Source organism: Grampus griseus, assembly GCF_964374135.1.
Source record: "Grampus griseus genome assembly, chromosome: 2".
Taxonomy (NCBI): Eukaryota; Metazoa; Chordata; class Mammalia; order Artiodactyla; family Delphinidae; genus Grampus; species Grampus griseus.
In genome coordinates this window covers 91,795,299-91,810,987 of record NC_139018.1, presented here as the reverse complement: position 1 = coordinate 91,810,987, position 15,689 = coordinate 91,795,299, and the positions used below count along the sequence as shown (strand labels likewise).

Sequence of the window (15,689 nt, the reverse complement as noted above, 5' to 3'; positions counted from 1 at the left end):
ATGGCATTTCTTTTGACATATATATATATATATATATTTTTTCTATGTCATAATATTGACCTTTAGCCCAGTAATCCTCTACTGTAACAGCTCTTTTACTTTACAGTGAAAATTGACTTTTATATTTTTTGCCTCTGAGTCCTTTTGGGATTTTTTTTTTTTAATTCAAACAGAAGGTCACAAAAATTATAATCATCCTCATCAGTTCACTCAGTCCCATGTAATTAATTTTTTTCATCTTGATCTTCTGTTAGCACTTTTATGAATTCATCAGTTTTCCATTAGAATTCTGAAAATGCTTATTCATTCAGTTCAGCAGTATAGTCAGTATATATGGTATTGATTCATAACAGTAACCATTGTCTAGGCCAAGCCTTTGGAGATGGCCAGTTCTTCTTTTACATTTGTATCCTTGTGACTTCTTTGAATTCAATCCAGGGAATATTAGAAGTAAAAGGGACTTGACATCATCATCCAATCTGCTCGTTATATAGAGGACACTAAGTGCAAAAGAGATTAAGAATTTTTCTAAGCCCATGCAGCCAACAGTAACAGTAACTATATAACATTTTTTGAGTCTTATTGTTTGCCAGGCTCTAAGTGCTTTATTTTTTTTCATTTCTTTTCTTTTCTTTCTTTTTTTTTTTTTTTTTTTTGCGGTACGCGGGCCTCTCACTGATGTGGCCTCTCCCGTTGCGGAGCACAGGCTCCGGGCGCGCAGGCTCAGTGGCCATGGCTCACGGGCCCAGCCGCTCCGCGGCATGTGGGATCTTCCCGGACCGGGGCATGAACCCGTGTCCCCTGCATCGGCAGGCGGACTCTCAACCACTGCGCCACCAGGGAAGCCCTAAGTGCTTTATTTTTTTATTTTATTTTATTATTTATTTATTTATTTATTTATTTATTTATTTTTGCGGTACGCGGGCCTCTCACTTGTGGCCTCTCCCGTTGCGGGGCACAGGCTGCGGACGTGCAGGCTCAGCGGCCATGACTTACAGGCCCAGCCGCTCCGCGGCATGTGGGATCTTCCCGGACCGGGGCACGAACCTGTGTCCCCTGCATCGGCAGGTGGACTCTCAATGACTGTGCCACCAGGGAAGCCCTAAGTGCTTTATTTTTTTATTTTATTTTATTTTTTATTTATTTATTTATTTATATATTTATTTTTGTGGTACGCGGGCCTCTCACTTGTGGCCTCTCCCGTTGCGGGGCACAGGCTGCGGACGTGCAGGCTCAGCGGCCATGGCTTACAGGCCCAGCCGCTCCGCGGCATGTGGGATCTTCCCGGACCGGGGCACGAACCTGTGTCCCCTGCATCGGCAGGTGGACTCTCAATGACTGTGCCACCAGGGAAGCCCTTATTTTATTTTTAAAAAATATTTATTTACTTATTTATTTGGCTGCGTCGGGTCTTTGTTGCGGTGCGCAAGCTCTCTAGTTGTGGTGTGCGGGCTCTAGAGCACACAGGCTCAGTAGTTGCAGCGCACGGGCTTAGTTTCACCCGCGGCATGTGAGATCTTAGTTCCCCGACCAGGGATTGAACCTGTGTCTCCTGCATTGTAAGGCAGATTGTTAACTGCTGGACCACCAGGGAAGTCCCCTAAGTGCTTTAAATAGATTTATTCCTTTTGTCATTTAATCCAAAAAAAAGAAAAAAAAAACTATTAGGTGGGCATTGTATTTATCTCCATTTTATAGATGAGGAAACTGAGGCTCAAAGAAATTGAGGAATGGGAAGTTAATTCCAGCAGTTTGTCTCCAGAGCCTGTTCTGTTAAGCACTGTGCTAGGCTGCCTCTGCAATCCAAGTCAGGATTTGAGCTACAGCTCAGGCTTTTTGATTCCCTATTACTTTTTGGTTAGGTACTACTGGTGTCTATGATCTGCTAGTCTTGCTATTCTGTTATAAACAAAAATTGGATTAATGAAAAAATGACTTTTTCTGTTTGATATTGTCATTTAATGAACTGTTTTAACCACTAAAATTACATTAAAATACAGTATGTTTGTCAGCAAGTTATTGTGCAGGTTATGTGTTGCATTCCTAAAAATATTAGTAAGATTTCCTTAGAGGCTGCTTTTGCTTCATATAAAAGATAATTCATTTGTTGGGGGCTTAGATTTGAGACAGCATCTGTATTAAAAAAACAAATATGAATTTTTTTCTAAAATTAGTTTTAGATAATTATGTAGTTATATATTTTTGGTCAGTTTAAATTTCTAGTTATTCATATAGAAATGGATGTTTTATTTTAAATAACGTAAGACAAAGTATTAGGTGATTTAAAATGAGGGAAAAGATCCTTAAGTTTAGTGTAAGTATATTTTAGGACCAGCCAATGTCTTATCTAAATTTACTTTTTCCCTTTAATTTTGATTTTAAATCTCTTATTAATAAGTTCAAAGATTAACCCAAATGGTTACTTTAATTTTTTTTTATTAATGAGGAGAATCATAAAGAGTTTTCATTGTACATTATTATGTCCTTTAGATATTGTTTGCTATTTCTGAAGCTAAAGAGAAATGGAAAAGCGAGATTGCAAATCTGGAGAAAAATGTCATACCTGGAAAGCAATTGGAAGAGAAGATTCATTCTCTGCAGAGAGAGCTTGAGTTAAAGAATGAGGAAGTCCCCATGGTTGTCAGGGCTGAGTTGGCAAAGGCCCAGAGTGAATGGAACAAAGAAAAGCAAGAAGAAATCCACAGAATTCAAGAACAAAATGAGCAAGATTACCGGCAGTTTTTAGATGATCATCGAAATAAAATTAATGAGGTGCTTGCGGCAGCTAAAGAAGACTTTATGAAACAAAAAACTGAACTACTTCTTCAGAAGGAGACAGAATTACAAACGTGTTTAGACCAGAGTCGCAGAGAATGGACTGTGCAGGAAGCTAGGCGGATCCAACTGGAAATCCATCAGTATGAGGAAGACATCCTAACTGTCCTTGAGTTTCTCTTAAAGGACATCCAGAAGGAGCAAGCCAGTGATTCAGAGAACAAGTACCTTTTGGAACTCATGTCGACTTGTTCTTCGAAATGGGTGTCTGTGCAATATTTTGAAAAACTAAAGACCTGCATACAGAAAGCATTTCAAGATATACTCTCCCTACTTATAGAAACTGTCAACTCAGACTGGGGAAAGGTATGTTCCTAATAAGTGAAAAAAGCTATGATTAAATGTGAAAGATGATTGTAGAAGCTGCATTTGGTACTTTTTCCTTTCTTCATTCTCCAGTTTAATAGGTGTAAGACTTGTGTTTTTACTAGTGGTTTAAAAAACTTTTAGCAAATTCAAAGGATTGCAATTTTTTTTGCCCCCCCCCCCAAATTTGCTTCTTCATAGTGCCACAAATATGAGCAGAGCTTTTAGCCACTAGACATCTTTTTCCTAAAAAAAATATATACTGTTCTTTGTAAGGGCCTGAGATTTCAGAAACTGAATAACTTTCATTCCTATTTTTGTTTTCTGGGCATGACTACTTCAAGAAATATGCATCGTATTAAACTAGGGTTTCTTAAGATCTTCTAAAGAGTTTGGAAGCCTATTTCTTGCCCTCAAGGAATTTATATCTCATGTAGGCAAAAAATGCCAACTGGGTACAAAGAATATTGATATAGAAACAAGCAAGTAGAGGTACGGCTCACTCACACAAAAAGCCCAGTTTTGTTAGTGTACTATATATGTGCATGTAGAATGAATTAGTTGTATTCTTTTTGTTGTGTAAGTATTCTCTGACTTGTAGTTTGTGTGGAAGATCTGATAAAACCAAAGTCTTGCCGTCTTATGATTAAAGACATTAGATATGCATGAAAAATCCGGAATGATATTGTAGGCATTGCGACCAGCCAATTTCAACATTTGGAATTCGAGGTAGAAAAAAAATGCCAATATTATAAGGTTTGTCTGATAGAAGAGTTGAGACATAAGAACTACAGTTCATTAAAATATTGTGATTAAAGATTTTCAAGGCCTGGATTGAGCATTTGGTATTAATACCTACTGGAAAGAGTTATAAGCTACAAAAAAATCTGAGTTCCAGCTTCATACTTAGCGATAAATAGCTTATTTACCTTGGGTAGTCATAGTTGCTCATCTGAAAAATAAAATACAAATCCCTGGTCTAATTCCTTGGATTTTGGTAGGATACAAATGACATAGTTTGATCTTTCTGCATCTTGCATTTGAAACACTACAGAATTTTAGAGCCAAAGGAACCTGAAAGATCAATCTATCCCATCCCAATTCAACCCAGTTCATATTTTTATTCTTGATTTCACAAAGATGTTACTCTTAATAGTTGATTTTAATGTAAAATTAACTCAGCAAGACCACTTCCCATGAATACTGCATGATTGAGAATTTTTGGAAAAAGTAGATAATTAAGAAGAATTATTTATAGCAGACTTTAAGGGTAAGAAGTGATGGGAAAATCATGTTATATGCTTTCAAGTTTGCTTTCCTGAAGCAAAAGGAAACTTTGCTATAAAAGTCAAGAAACTACAACACCTTTCTCCTACTGTTAATATATATAATCAACCCTGGGGTCTTTTCATAGGGCTTAAAATTGTGCAAGCAGTGTAGGATCCTCTGTAAGACTTTATGTGTCTCACACCTATATGGAGACAGAATCACATAATTTGGCTAAGAGTTTAGACTTTTGCAGCTTTCACTGAGTGGGATCAGATTCTGTTCCTGAGAAAAAGGTGCCTCTGAAATGCCTAATCTGGCATTTGTCACAGAAGAATAATACTCAACCTTCTGCTGTCTTAGTGCTAACTCAGCTCAGGACCTTGAGATAAAGCAATAATTATAAAGCAGTGATTATAAATTTGCAATATAGGTGCCATAAATGTGAAGAACTATGATTTATAATTGATTAAATTTGTGGTTTTTAGAACTGTTCATGAAAATTAAAACTGGAAAAAACGATCGGTGTATATAAAACAAGTCCTCATTAAAATAGGTGATCAAGATTTAATTTAATTTATTTTTAATAAATTTTTTTCAGCTTTACTGAGCTACAATTGACAAATAAAATAGTAAGATATTTACAGTGTCATCATGATGATTTGATATACATATACATTGTGAAAGGCTCCCCACCATCTAAATTAACACATCCATCACCGCACATATTTACCTTATTTTTTGTTGGTGAGAATATTTAAGTTTAGATGATCCAGATTTTAAATGGCAAGAATGCAATGAATTAAAAATATGGTTTCCAATAAAATGAATGCCTTATCAAATATATAATTTATATTCATATACTAAGTATATTAATATAGCAGTTCATAATAGATAAAAGAAAACAGAAATATCAACTGGAACAACATTTTTAAACAAATTTAAGGATGTGTGTTTTGTGTTTTCTTACCACCCATGTCAAGTTAAAACTAAGACAAAAGGTTGCTGCTCCTGCCTTTTTTGCCATCTTGGCTTTTCTCCAGTTTTGAGTAGAAACTGGAAATATTGGCTCCCTTTGGGATCAGTTTTTATTATTCCTTTTGGCCTCAACCTCATACCCTCTTGACTGACTGGAGTTTGCATTGTCTCTGTACCTACTGACCTCTGCCTCTGTTGGGCGGCATGGGTAGGTGTCCTGACAATGAAATGAGTTTCTCAAAATCAAAATCAAGGCTTCTAGAATTAAGCATATATAATGTATTTTAAGTAATTAAACAAGGCAGCTTTCTCAAGATTACCTGTTCTGTTTGAGATTTAGTAGTTGTCCAAAATCTGAAAATATATTGCCTTAAAAGAATGTCCCACCATTAATGAATTTAGTAGCTGTGCTGCCAAAACAGAAACTAGAATGCAGAAAGTGTTCAATAAATATTAGTGAGGAAATGGTCTTGTGCAAGATGTTTCACTTAGATGAGCCTCAGTTTCTCTCCTTCACATTGGCATTCGACTGTCTTTCCTTGTGAACAAATGACAATATGTATTAAAGTGTTTAGAAACATAACATACTATATGTTTCAAAAATTGTTTTTACTGTTGTTACTTTCAATTCATGGGAGGCAAAAGGTTGGTACTATAGTTTCTAATGAATTTTCTCCCTGCTGAAGTGAAAACGTTCTGGATTTTCAAAAACAATTCTGATTTCACATAGTCTGTCCTGTGGTTTGATCACAGAAACCATTAAAATATCTTAGAAGTGGAAACTGTATCTCCTGTCTGTCCCGTAGCTGGCCCACCAGTCCTCTGTTGGATAATGTTCTAATTGGGAAAATATGGTTATAGGAGTCTAGCTCATAGTAATGACAGTATTCACAGAAAACCCTAGGAAAAATATTGGTGATAGTTTAGGCAAGATTTTTTTCAAGCTGTGTTTTCTTTTTATATTTTTAATATTAGTACTTTGAGTAGAGAAAGATTTTTAATAAGCATTAACTATGAAGATAATCTGTTTCAGAGAAATATGACCAAGATCTCTAAGGATCCTGCCACAAGGATCACTGGCAGAGGAGACCCTAGGGTCCTGGCGCTCCTTCCTGCACTTACATCTGGACACCACGCTCAGCCCTTGGCCATGAAAGAAGCAGAAGCTGGTAATGGGATTTTGTTCCTACTATTCTTTGCATTATCCATAATCCCAGTTCCAGAGGGTTGTTTTGAGGCTAAAAGGAAATCAAAGACGTGCACAGTTTTCATGAATGAACAAATGTGTGATATTACTCCTAAGTAATGTGTGTCCTCTCCCCAGGTTTCATTTTGTATTAGAAGGCAGGGTTGCTTTAGGCCCTCTTACTTCCTATCTTTTCATGGTCTTCCCTCCATTCATAAGTGACTCTTATTATGAGGAGAATAATGAGAATTTTAGTAGAGAAGTCATGTTTTTATTTCCTGGCTTTGATGAGAAAGGGTTACACATAAGAGAATTGCCAAATCATTTTCCATTCAATTTATTGAAGCTTATTTCAACTATTTTTAATAGAAATCTTTCTGAAGTGTATTAAGTGTTTTCTGATGTATTTGTGGGCTTCTTAAGGTTGAGGGGCAGTGTTTTTATCTCTTCCTCTCCACCAACTGTCAAAGTGAATGGCACATAGTTTGTGTTCCTTGAATATTTGATGAATTAATAATTTAACTTCTACTTTGTGACTTAGAGTTGTCAGTTCAAAAAGAATTGCACTGTGCTACAGCCCCTTGAGGTGTTCAGAGCTCGCTGAGGAATATGGGCTTATACTGTCTCTTTACTGGGATTTTGAGCTAGGTACTGCCATATTCTTTATAAGCTGCAGTCCTTTTAGGACATTGACCCCTTGCAGCCTGCTCCTTCCCTCCATGTACAAACCATAAGTTGTTTTTGTTTCTTGTCTGCTGTCTCCATTGTAACCTGGAAAAGAACTAAGAATTGCCAGAACAAATCATATGTACAAAGTCAATAACCTTAGCTTCCACATGTTTCTAATTCAGTAGACGTATTAACAGAGTCTTAGAGAATCTCTGCCTTTCCTAAGAAGTCAGTTGACAGTTATTTTTCTCATTGCCCATCCAGAAACCCTTTTTCCTTATCTCTAGGTTCTAGATAGTTGAGAATATCTTTTTGCCAACTAGTTAAATGCTAATTTACCAATTAGTAGGGTAATACTATCGTAATTTGTATCTTGCTTCCTACCTTTCAATGTCATTTTATGTCTGTCGTTATGTTTGGAATAACCTGAGAATTACTTTCTAGTTTGTGAAGTGCATAGAAGTTAGTTTTAAATATTATGTGGGAGGTCCAATCAATATGAAAGAAATTAGGTTTGACTTAGGACAAATCAAACTATAAAAGGATTTACTTTTCTTTCTTTAATCTTTTTTCCCTAAAAACAAACACATTAACAAATTCATAAGTTGGAAAGGGTTAAATAATCCCAAACATATAAAGTCCTTCATAATCCTACCACCAGAGAGTACCACTGTTCGTTGTGTGGTTATATTCTCCTAATATCTTATCATTTTTAAAACTAATTTAAATATTAATTATGAAATACTTGATACATGCAAAGAATATATGTAATACACATGTAAGTTATGAACCTAACAACCAGGAACCCACTATTTGACTTAGGAAGTAGAACATCACCAGTACTGTTGAAGACCCCTGTGAGTTTCACCACAATTCCATCCCTGTAACTTCCCCACAATCTGAGGTAATAAATATTCTGATTTAAAAAAATCATCTTCTTGCTTTTCTTTGTTTTGACCAAATATAGGTATCCTCAGAAAGCTTTTGCTGTATTTTGTTTGCCTTTTAACATTATAAAAATGGTTTAATACTTGTTTTAGTCTTTGTAATTTGTTTTTTTTCCACTTAATATCAAGCTTGTAAGATTTGTCTTTTTAATGCATATAGCTCTGGTTCATTCATTTTCATTGCTGTATAGTATTCCATTGCGTGAATATACTATAATTTATTCTCTTATCAATGGGCATTTGCCTGGTTTCTAGGTTTATAAAACCATATCTTAAATGAAATATATAAATGCCACGTATGGTGATGCTTCATTAATCCTTTGATGCTCGTAAACTTAAATGGCACCATTTAAATGAAACTAAAAAGTCAGAAGAGAGCTAAGAGGGCTTCCCTGGTGGCGCAGTGGTTGAGAGTCTGCCTGCCGATGCAGGGGACACGGGTTCGTGCCCCAGTCTGGGAAGATCCCACATGCCGCAGAGCGACTGGGCCCGTGAGCCATGGCCGCTGAGCCTGCACGTCCAGAGCCTGTGCTCCGCAATGTGAGAGGGGCCACAACAGTGAGAGGCCCACGTACCGTAAAAAAAAAAAAAACAAAAAAAACCAGAAGAGAGCTAAGAATAATTTTTCTGGGCTAATGTTTTTACATCAGCATTTTGGATATTGGCCTCTGAGCCTGTGCCAATTTGTATTCCTACTTTATTATATCAATTATATTAATAGTAATAATCTATTTCTGTATCATTTTTGAATATTACTTAAATGTTATAAACTCTATGTGTTACTAATAGCAATAGCTATTCCTTATTGTATAGTTGCTCCATGCCAGGTACTGTGCCAAACAAATTTTATACATTTATACCTCCTGACAGTTTTGAATCTTTTTTTCATTTGGAGATAATTTCAAGCTTACAAAAAAGTTGCAAAAATAAAAATAGTTGCAAAGAACACTCATATTCCCTTTACCTAGATACACCTCTTGGTAACATTTTATTCCATTTGTGCTCCTCTGTGTGTATGTGTCTCTGAACATTTCATTTTTTCCTGAACCACTTGAGGATAAGTTATATACATTATTCCTTTTTACCCCCCAATCCTTCAGTGTATATTTTCCCAAAATAAGGATTTTTCTTATATACCTTAGTACAGTAAATTTAACATTAGATGAAAATGTGTTATACAATTATATCAGTCTACTGTTTGTATTCTAATTTTGTCAATTGACCCAATCACGTCTTTACAGCATTTTTTTCCCACAGTACAGCAATCTGTCTGGGGTCAGGTGTTATGTTTATTTATTAACATCTTTCTTGGAGTATAATTGCTTTACAATGGTGTGTTAGTCTCTGCTTTATAAAAGTGAATCAGCTATACATATACAAGTGTTAATGTTTAGATGTCATGTCTCTTTAACCTCTTCTAATCTAGGATATTCTTCTCTTTGCTTTTTATGACATTGATGTTTTCGAGAGACATTCTTCGCTCTCCCCAATACCCATCAACCCCTGGCTTTTAATAGAACCGTTTCCTTGTTTTGAGTTTATCTGATATTTCTTCATGATTTTGATTCGAGTTGTTTTCTTAGCTGGAACACTGCATAGGTGACATGCTATCATATCTAGAGGTACTCAATGTCTGTTTGTCTTTTATTGGTGAGGTTCATTTGAGCACCTGGTCAAGGTGTTGTCCAGTTTCTTCACTGTATTAATTACTGTGTTTTTACTCCATCACAACTAATAAGCAATCTGTGGGGAGACACTTTCAAGACCATAAAAATGTCCTTCTCCTCATTAAAACTTTCCGTTATGTTTAGCAGTCATTGCTGAATCTTACCTGATCCAGTCTTTACTCTGGCAGTTGCAAAAATTTTAATTTTTTCACCTCCAGACCTCCTTCTACTTTTACCATTTGGCACTTGGTATGTTGTTATCATTGAGAATCCTCCTCTCTAGTTTGCCTGTGTAGCTACTACCTGTTTGTTTATTTTTCTATTTATCTGTCTGTCTACCTATCTACCAACTTACCTACCTATCCATCCATTTATCCCATTATCGTAGGATTATTGGTGTGACTCAAATTCCTATTTTTTCAATATTTTATAGTTCATTACTGTACTTAATTAGTGTTCAAATTGTCCCAGATTCAGCTAATAGAGCCCCTTCAAACTGGCTCCTGTGTCCTTGTGACATGCCTGTGTTTTTGAGTAATTTCTTAATTTCTGGCATAGCAAAATATTCTAGTCTCATCTTGTATATACCCTAAGCACTGGAGTCAGCCGTTTCTTGAAGATCCCTGGTTCCTTTTAGTGGGGAATTGTATTCAATACTACGATCTGAGCATTGGGTTTCATGGCAATTTTTAAAACAGATGGTATTATTCAATTTTACATATTAGAGAACTAAGTCTCAAGAGAGGTTAAGTAATACAACAGCTGGTAAATAGTGGAAACAGGATTTAAATTCAGGTCTCTCTCTTAAGCATCATGCTCTTTTCAGTTACACTGTAGCCTTTAGTCATGTCATCTGGTTTCCTTTCCTTCCTTCCTTCCTTCCTTCCTTCCTTTCTTCCTGCCGCCTTCCTTCCTTCCTTTTTTTAGTCTAAATTGATACAAAAGTTTGCTATCATTTAATTTTTGCAGATAAGAAAAAGATCCTTGAAATTAAAGATTCATGCGGTGGACACTGCTTCCAAGAACTTGGAAAGGCAAAGCAGGAATGTCAAGATCTGAAAAGAAAACTGGAGAAATGCTATAGGCATCTTCAGCATTTAGAAAGGAAGCACAAAGCTGTAGTGGAAAAAATCGGAGGTTAGCATTTAAAGTAGCACTGCTACCAGTATAAATCTCTTTGATCCTTTTGAAATGTTCAAATGTGACGTTGTAGTTAATGTAGGCGCTGATTCTCTTTGGGGATAATTATAAACTAATTTGGACCTTATTTTTACTAACCAAATTATTATTATTGAACTTTGGAGGAAAATTGGAGCTCTGATTAAAAGGTCACATTCCTTCTTTTTTTGATTGAATAGCTTCTGAGTGCTCAATATGTGTCAAGCAGCATTGTAGGCACTGGGGATACACCATTGAAGACATCAGACAAAATTCCACTTTTGATGCAGATGCACAGGACTCTGTTCTCTGCCTTCAAGAAGCTTACCATTAAGTGAGGAGAACTGAAAATAGATTAATAAATAATTTCAGCTCTGAGTATCTGGCCGTATGTTCGTGTAAACCTGGAAGAAAAGATGTTAATTAACTCTTCCTCCTATTGAAGTTAAGGAAGACTTGACTAAGCCTTGAAAGATGGTGTTTGCCAAAGAGAACAGCATTCTAGGCAGCGGGAGAAGACATGACCCAAGGCATATGGGTCTGATCTGGCCTCCTTTCCGTCCATTCTTCACAACAGTGTCAGGAAATTATCTAAGAGGGATATCTTCTGCCATTTCCTATTGCCCTTTTTTTTGTTTTTTTTTTTTGTTTTTGCGGTATGCGGGCTTCTCACTGCTGTGGCCTTTCCCGTTGCGGAGCACAGGCTCCGGACGCGCAGGCTCAGCGGCCATGGCTCACGGGCCCAGCTGCTCTGCGGCATGTGGGATCTTCCCAGACCGGGGCACAAACCTGCGTCCCCTGCGTCGGCAGGCGGACTCTCAACCACTGCGCCACCAGGAAAGCCCCCTATTGCCCTTTTGAAGAAGGGAGGCTATTGGGCTCGTGAGGCTGCTCCCTCTTACCTTTCACTGTTGACTTGTATCCTGTGCTTTATATTCTTTACATTTGAAATATTTCAGATGCTTGAGCTGGTCAGGGATTTTCTTCTACTGCTGGAGCTTGAATACAATATTATCATTCTGTCCTACACTTTCCCCTCTCATTCTCGTTTTGGTCTAACTCTTCCTCATCCTTTAGGATTCAACTGAGAAGATACCTTATTTGCAGAGCCTTGATTTTCCCCAGTCTGGGTTAGACGGGCCGGTCCTATGAGGCCCCAGAGCACTTGGCTCTTCCTCAATTAACATTCTGCATTTCACTTTTTGGTTACTTGCCCACTATCTTTTTTAACCTATAAATTTCTTGAGAATAAGGAATTATCTTTCTTCTTCCTTATAGTCATGGTGCCCATTACATACCAGACAGTAATAAATGTTTGAATGAATGAAGGACTGAATGCAAGGGTCTCAAATAATGTGTCATCCAGGAAAGACCAGACAGATAGGTTCACTCTTTTTTTCTGCATTCACCTCTGTTGCTTGCCTGAACACCAGTCATCTCTTTCTGCTTCCAGTCTCGCCCCTCCAATCCATTCTCCATCAGGCAGATAGAGTGACGTGTTTTTTTTTTTTTTGTCTTCTGGTGTCTGATTTATTCTGAGTGCACAATTAGTGTTGCTTTATTTCAGTTTCTGGTTTACTATTTGACACGCAGTTTAGATACAGGCTCTGTTAATGACATACTTCCTGAATCAACATTTTTGAGATATTATTATTACAATTATTAGGATATTTTCTATTCAAAAAACAAAACTGAAGACAACAGTTTAAAATCCCCAAAGACATTCTAGGTGCATAAGTAATACATAAAGATTCTACCAGTTGGAGAATTTCTGAAGGAATAGAGTGACCTTTTAAAAAGTAAATTGGATCGTCACACTGTCTTGTTTCAAGCCTTCAGTGACTTGTCTGGCTCTTGGTATGAAATACAAACACTTTAACATAGAGTTTAAGAAGCCCTTCATGATCCCACATCTGCCACCCCTCAGCCTTGTTCCCTACCACTGCCCCTGCTCTAATAGAGCTGTGACAGGGGTTTCACTGTCTCTTTTCTCCGAGCCTCTTTGCATCTCTTCCTTTACCCCACCATCTGTCTTCCCATCGGGTCACATTGCCTGGCTAACCCTACTTATCAAAGCCCTGGCTCATGCCTTCCTCAGAGAGGCTTTCCTAACTACCCCAGACTTGGTCAGGTTCCTCCGTTAGACATTCCCCACAGCTCCTATGAGTTTTGTAACATTCATGAGCTTGCCATTATTTATTGTCTCTATTCTCCTTTTGAGTGTGATGGTGACAAGGATGAAATCCTGTCCTAGCACTTAGCACAGTACCTGGCATCATAGCACACTCGGTAAATCTTGTTGCCCAAGAGCAGCCACCTACTCCCACCTACTGCTTGCTAAGTCTGCTAGACATAGATGATAATTACTTTAAGGAAAGAAAGGGTTTTAGGAATTTTGAGATAAAAAACAACACAGTTCCCGTGGTGATTGCTTAGGTCTTTAATAGAGGCCAGAGAGTAAATTTGTCCAACTGTGGATGTAGATACAGTGTGGCTATTGTAAATTTGATGAAAATCTGTTTTATATAATAAAATGACAAGGGCAGTTGGATGTGATTATTCTTTATAAATAATAATATTTAGCACCATGCATTGTGATCATACAGTAGTTATTCTACATAGTGCTTTTTGAGGCTGATAACTTCTATAATTCGTGGACTTAGAAATAATCCAACAAAGTTGATAGTTAGCTCAAAACAGCAGGCTGATAAAAGGAGTCAGGGTCAGAATTTAAGTCATTTGATAGTTTGATTTCAGTGTTTGTCTTAATGGAAATCTATTAGTTGATAATATTTTTGTTATTGTGGTTGTTTTTTGTTTCTTAAATTCCATTTTCCACTGTCATGGGAGCATTTATTGAAAAGTGATGGAGTAAGAGTGAGTGGTTTAGAAATATACAAGCTATATCCATCACTGGGGGAACAGATTGATTCATTCCCCAACTTATAGGGTGTGTTGAAAGGGTGGCGTAGCAGGAAATATGGGGTGCCATGTTCATAGGTATTAAATGATGATATTGCCAGGCCTTGTATAAGGTGCTGTTCACTTACTATATTATTTCCATTATAATCTTCAAGGTAGGTGATACTATCCCCACTTTACATATGAAAAAAACTCAGGTTCAGAAAGATTAAGTAATTTGCCTAAGCTCATCCAGCTGGTTAGAAGAAAAGTTAGGATTTAAACCCGTGTCTCTTGGACTCTGAAATTCATGCTTTGTTCTCTGTACCACATGGACTCCATCAGCCTCCTCATCTTCTTTTTAAAAGTTCAAAGAATTGAACATCTTACATTATTTCTGAAAATGGCACCTACTTAAGCTTAATATTTTTTTAATTTTGTATTGAGGTACTTGTTCAATGATCATTTGTATGAGCATAGACTGTATACCAGGGTCCATGAGGGACATGGAATTAGGAAACCTACTATGTTTCTAAATAAAGCCTTTAGTCTAACCGGAAAACAAAACACACGCATATAAAACAATTGGAAATTTATTCCAGGACAGTGTGTAACCCAGAACAAGATGAAAATGGAATATAGATTTAAAGTGCTGAGAAAATAGAACAGGGAGTGGTCAGATTAGGGTTTATCAGGGAATGAATGACACAGGGAGCAAATGGAAATTTTTCAGTCTCCTTTATAGAAATTTGTGCTGGTAATTTAAGGGAAAGACTGAGAGAAAAAGAGATTAATTGACCAATATACTATAAACTTTCTTTTTTAGAAGAGAACAGTAAAGTTGTTGAAGAATTATTAGAAGAAAACAGTGACATGAAGAATAAATTGGAAGAACTGAGAACACTTTGTAAAACACTACCACCAAGGTAGGCTTTTACTATTACAAAGAAATCATTTATTTCTGAGTATCTTTGCTTTTTTTTTAAAATATCAGTCGTATCAATAATATCATACCAAGAATATCAGTTACTTTTATTGTTACATAGCAAAAAGTATAAAAAAGAAGAAAATCTTCTAAAACCCTGTCCCCAGAAGGTATCCTTTATTTAGTATATGTGCTGCCGAAGCGAGCACTTTACCCTTTATTTAAGCCCTTTTATACATACACACCATGTGCACATGTTTTAAAAATTGAGATTATCGTATAAGCTATTTTGTAACCTTTTGTTAATATTATAAGATAAACACTTCCTCCGTGTCATTGGATATACTCCTATAATGTGCTTTTCAATAGCTGCATAGATTTTCATCATGGGGATTTATCATGATTTATTTAAGTAACTGTAACACAAGTTGTTGGCATTTTTCTCCTAAATAATTATAATAAAGATCCTCGTATGTGAACTTTTTAGCACATCTTAGCTTATTTTATTGGAATATATATATATATATATTTTTTTCAAGTTACATTTTTCACTTAAAATCTCTGTTTTTGCAATCTTTGGTTTGTTTTTAGGTCACTGTCAGAAGGGACCATTGAACATTCTTGCCTGCCATGCAATGCGGTGGCCTTGGAAGAACTTCGTGGGCAGTACATTAAAGCTGTAAAAAAAATTAAGCGTAAGTCCCTAAAGAGATTCCCAAGATTTTAAGGTGGTTTGGGTCTTTTTTGTAACTAGCAGTAGTAATTTTGGGGAATTTTCTGAACTACCTTGTTCTTACCTGCTTTTAGAAGAGATCACTGATAGCTTTTCTAAGTTATGTAGATGATTTTGC

General features: G+C 36.6%; 1 protein-coding gene across 1 annotated transcript in view; it reads left to right on the top strand.

Annotated features, from left to right (window-relative positions):
* Positions 1-15,689, top strand: part of CEP152 (centrosomal protein 152) — a gene marked incomplete at its 3' end in the record, with an annotated part of 95,217 nt that overhangs the window by 71,302 nt on the left and 8,226 nt on the right. Inside the window, exons 20-24 of the mRNA XM_082649031.1 lie at positions 2,491-3,141; positions 6,419-6,554; positions 10,824-10,991; positions 14,740-14,839; positions 15,430-15,533. Coding sequence (XP_082505157.1) covers positions 2,491-3,141; positions 6,419-6,554; positions 10,824-10,991; positions 14,740-14,839; positions 15,430-15,533 — 1,159 coding nt within the window. The remainder of the gene's footprint in view (positions 1-2,490; positions 3,142-6,418; positions 6,555-10,823; positions 10,992-14,739; positions 14,840-15,429; positions 15,534-15,689) is intronic.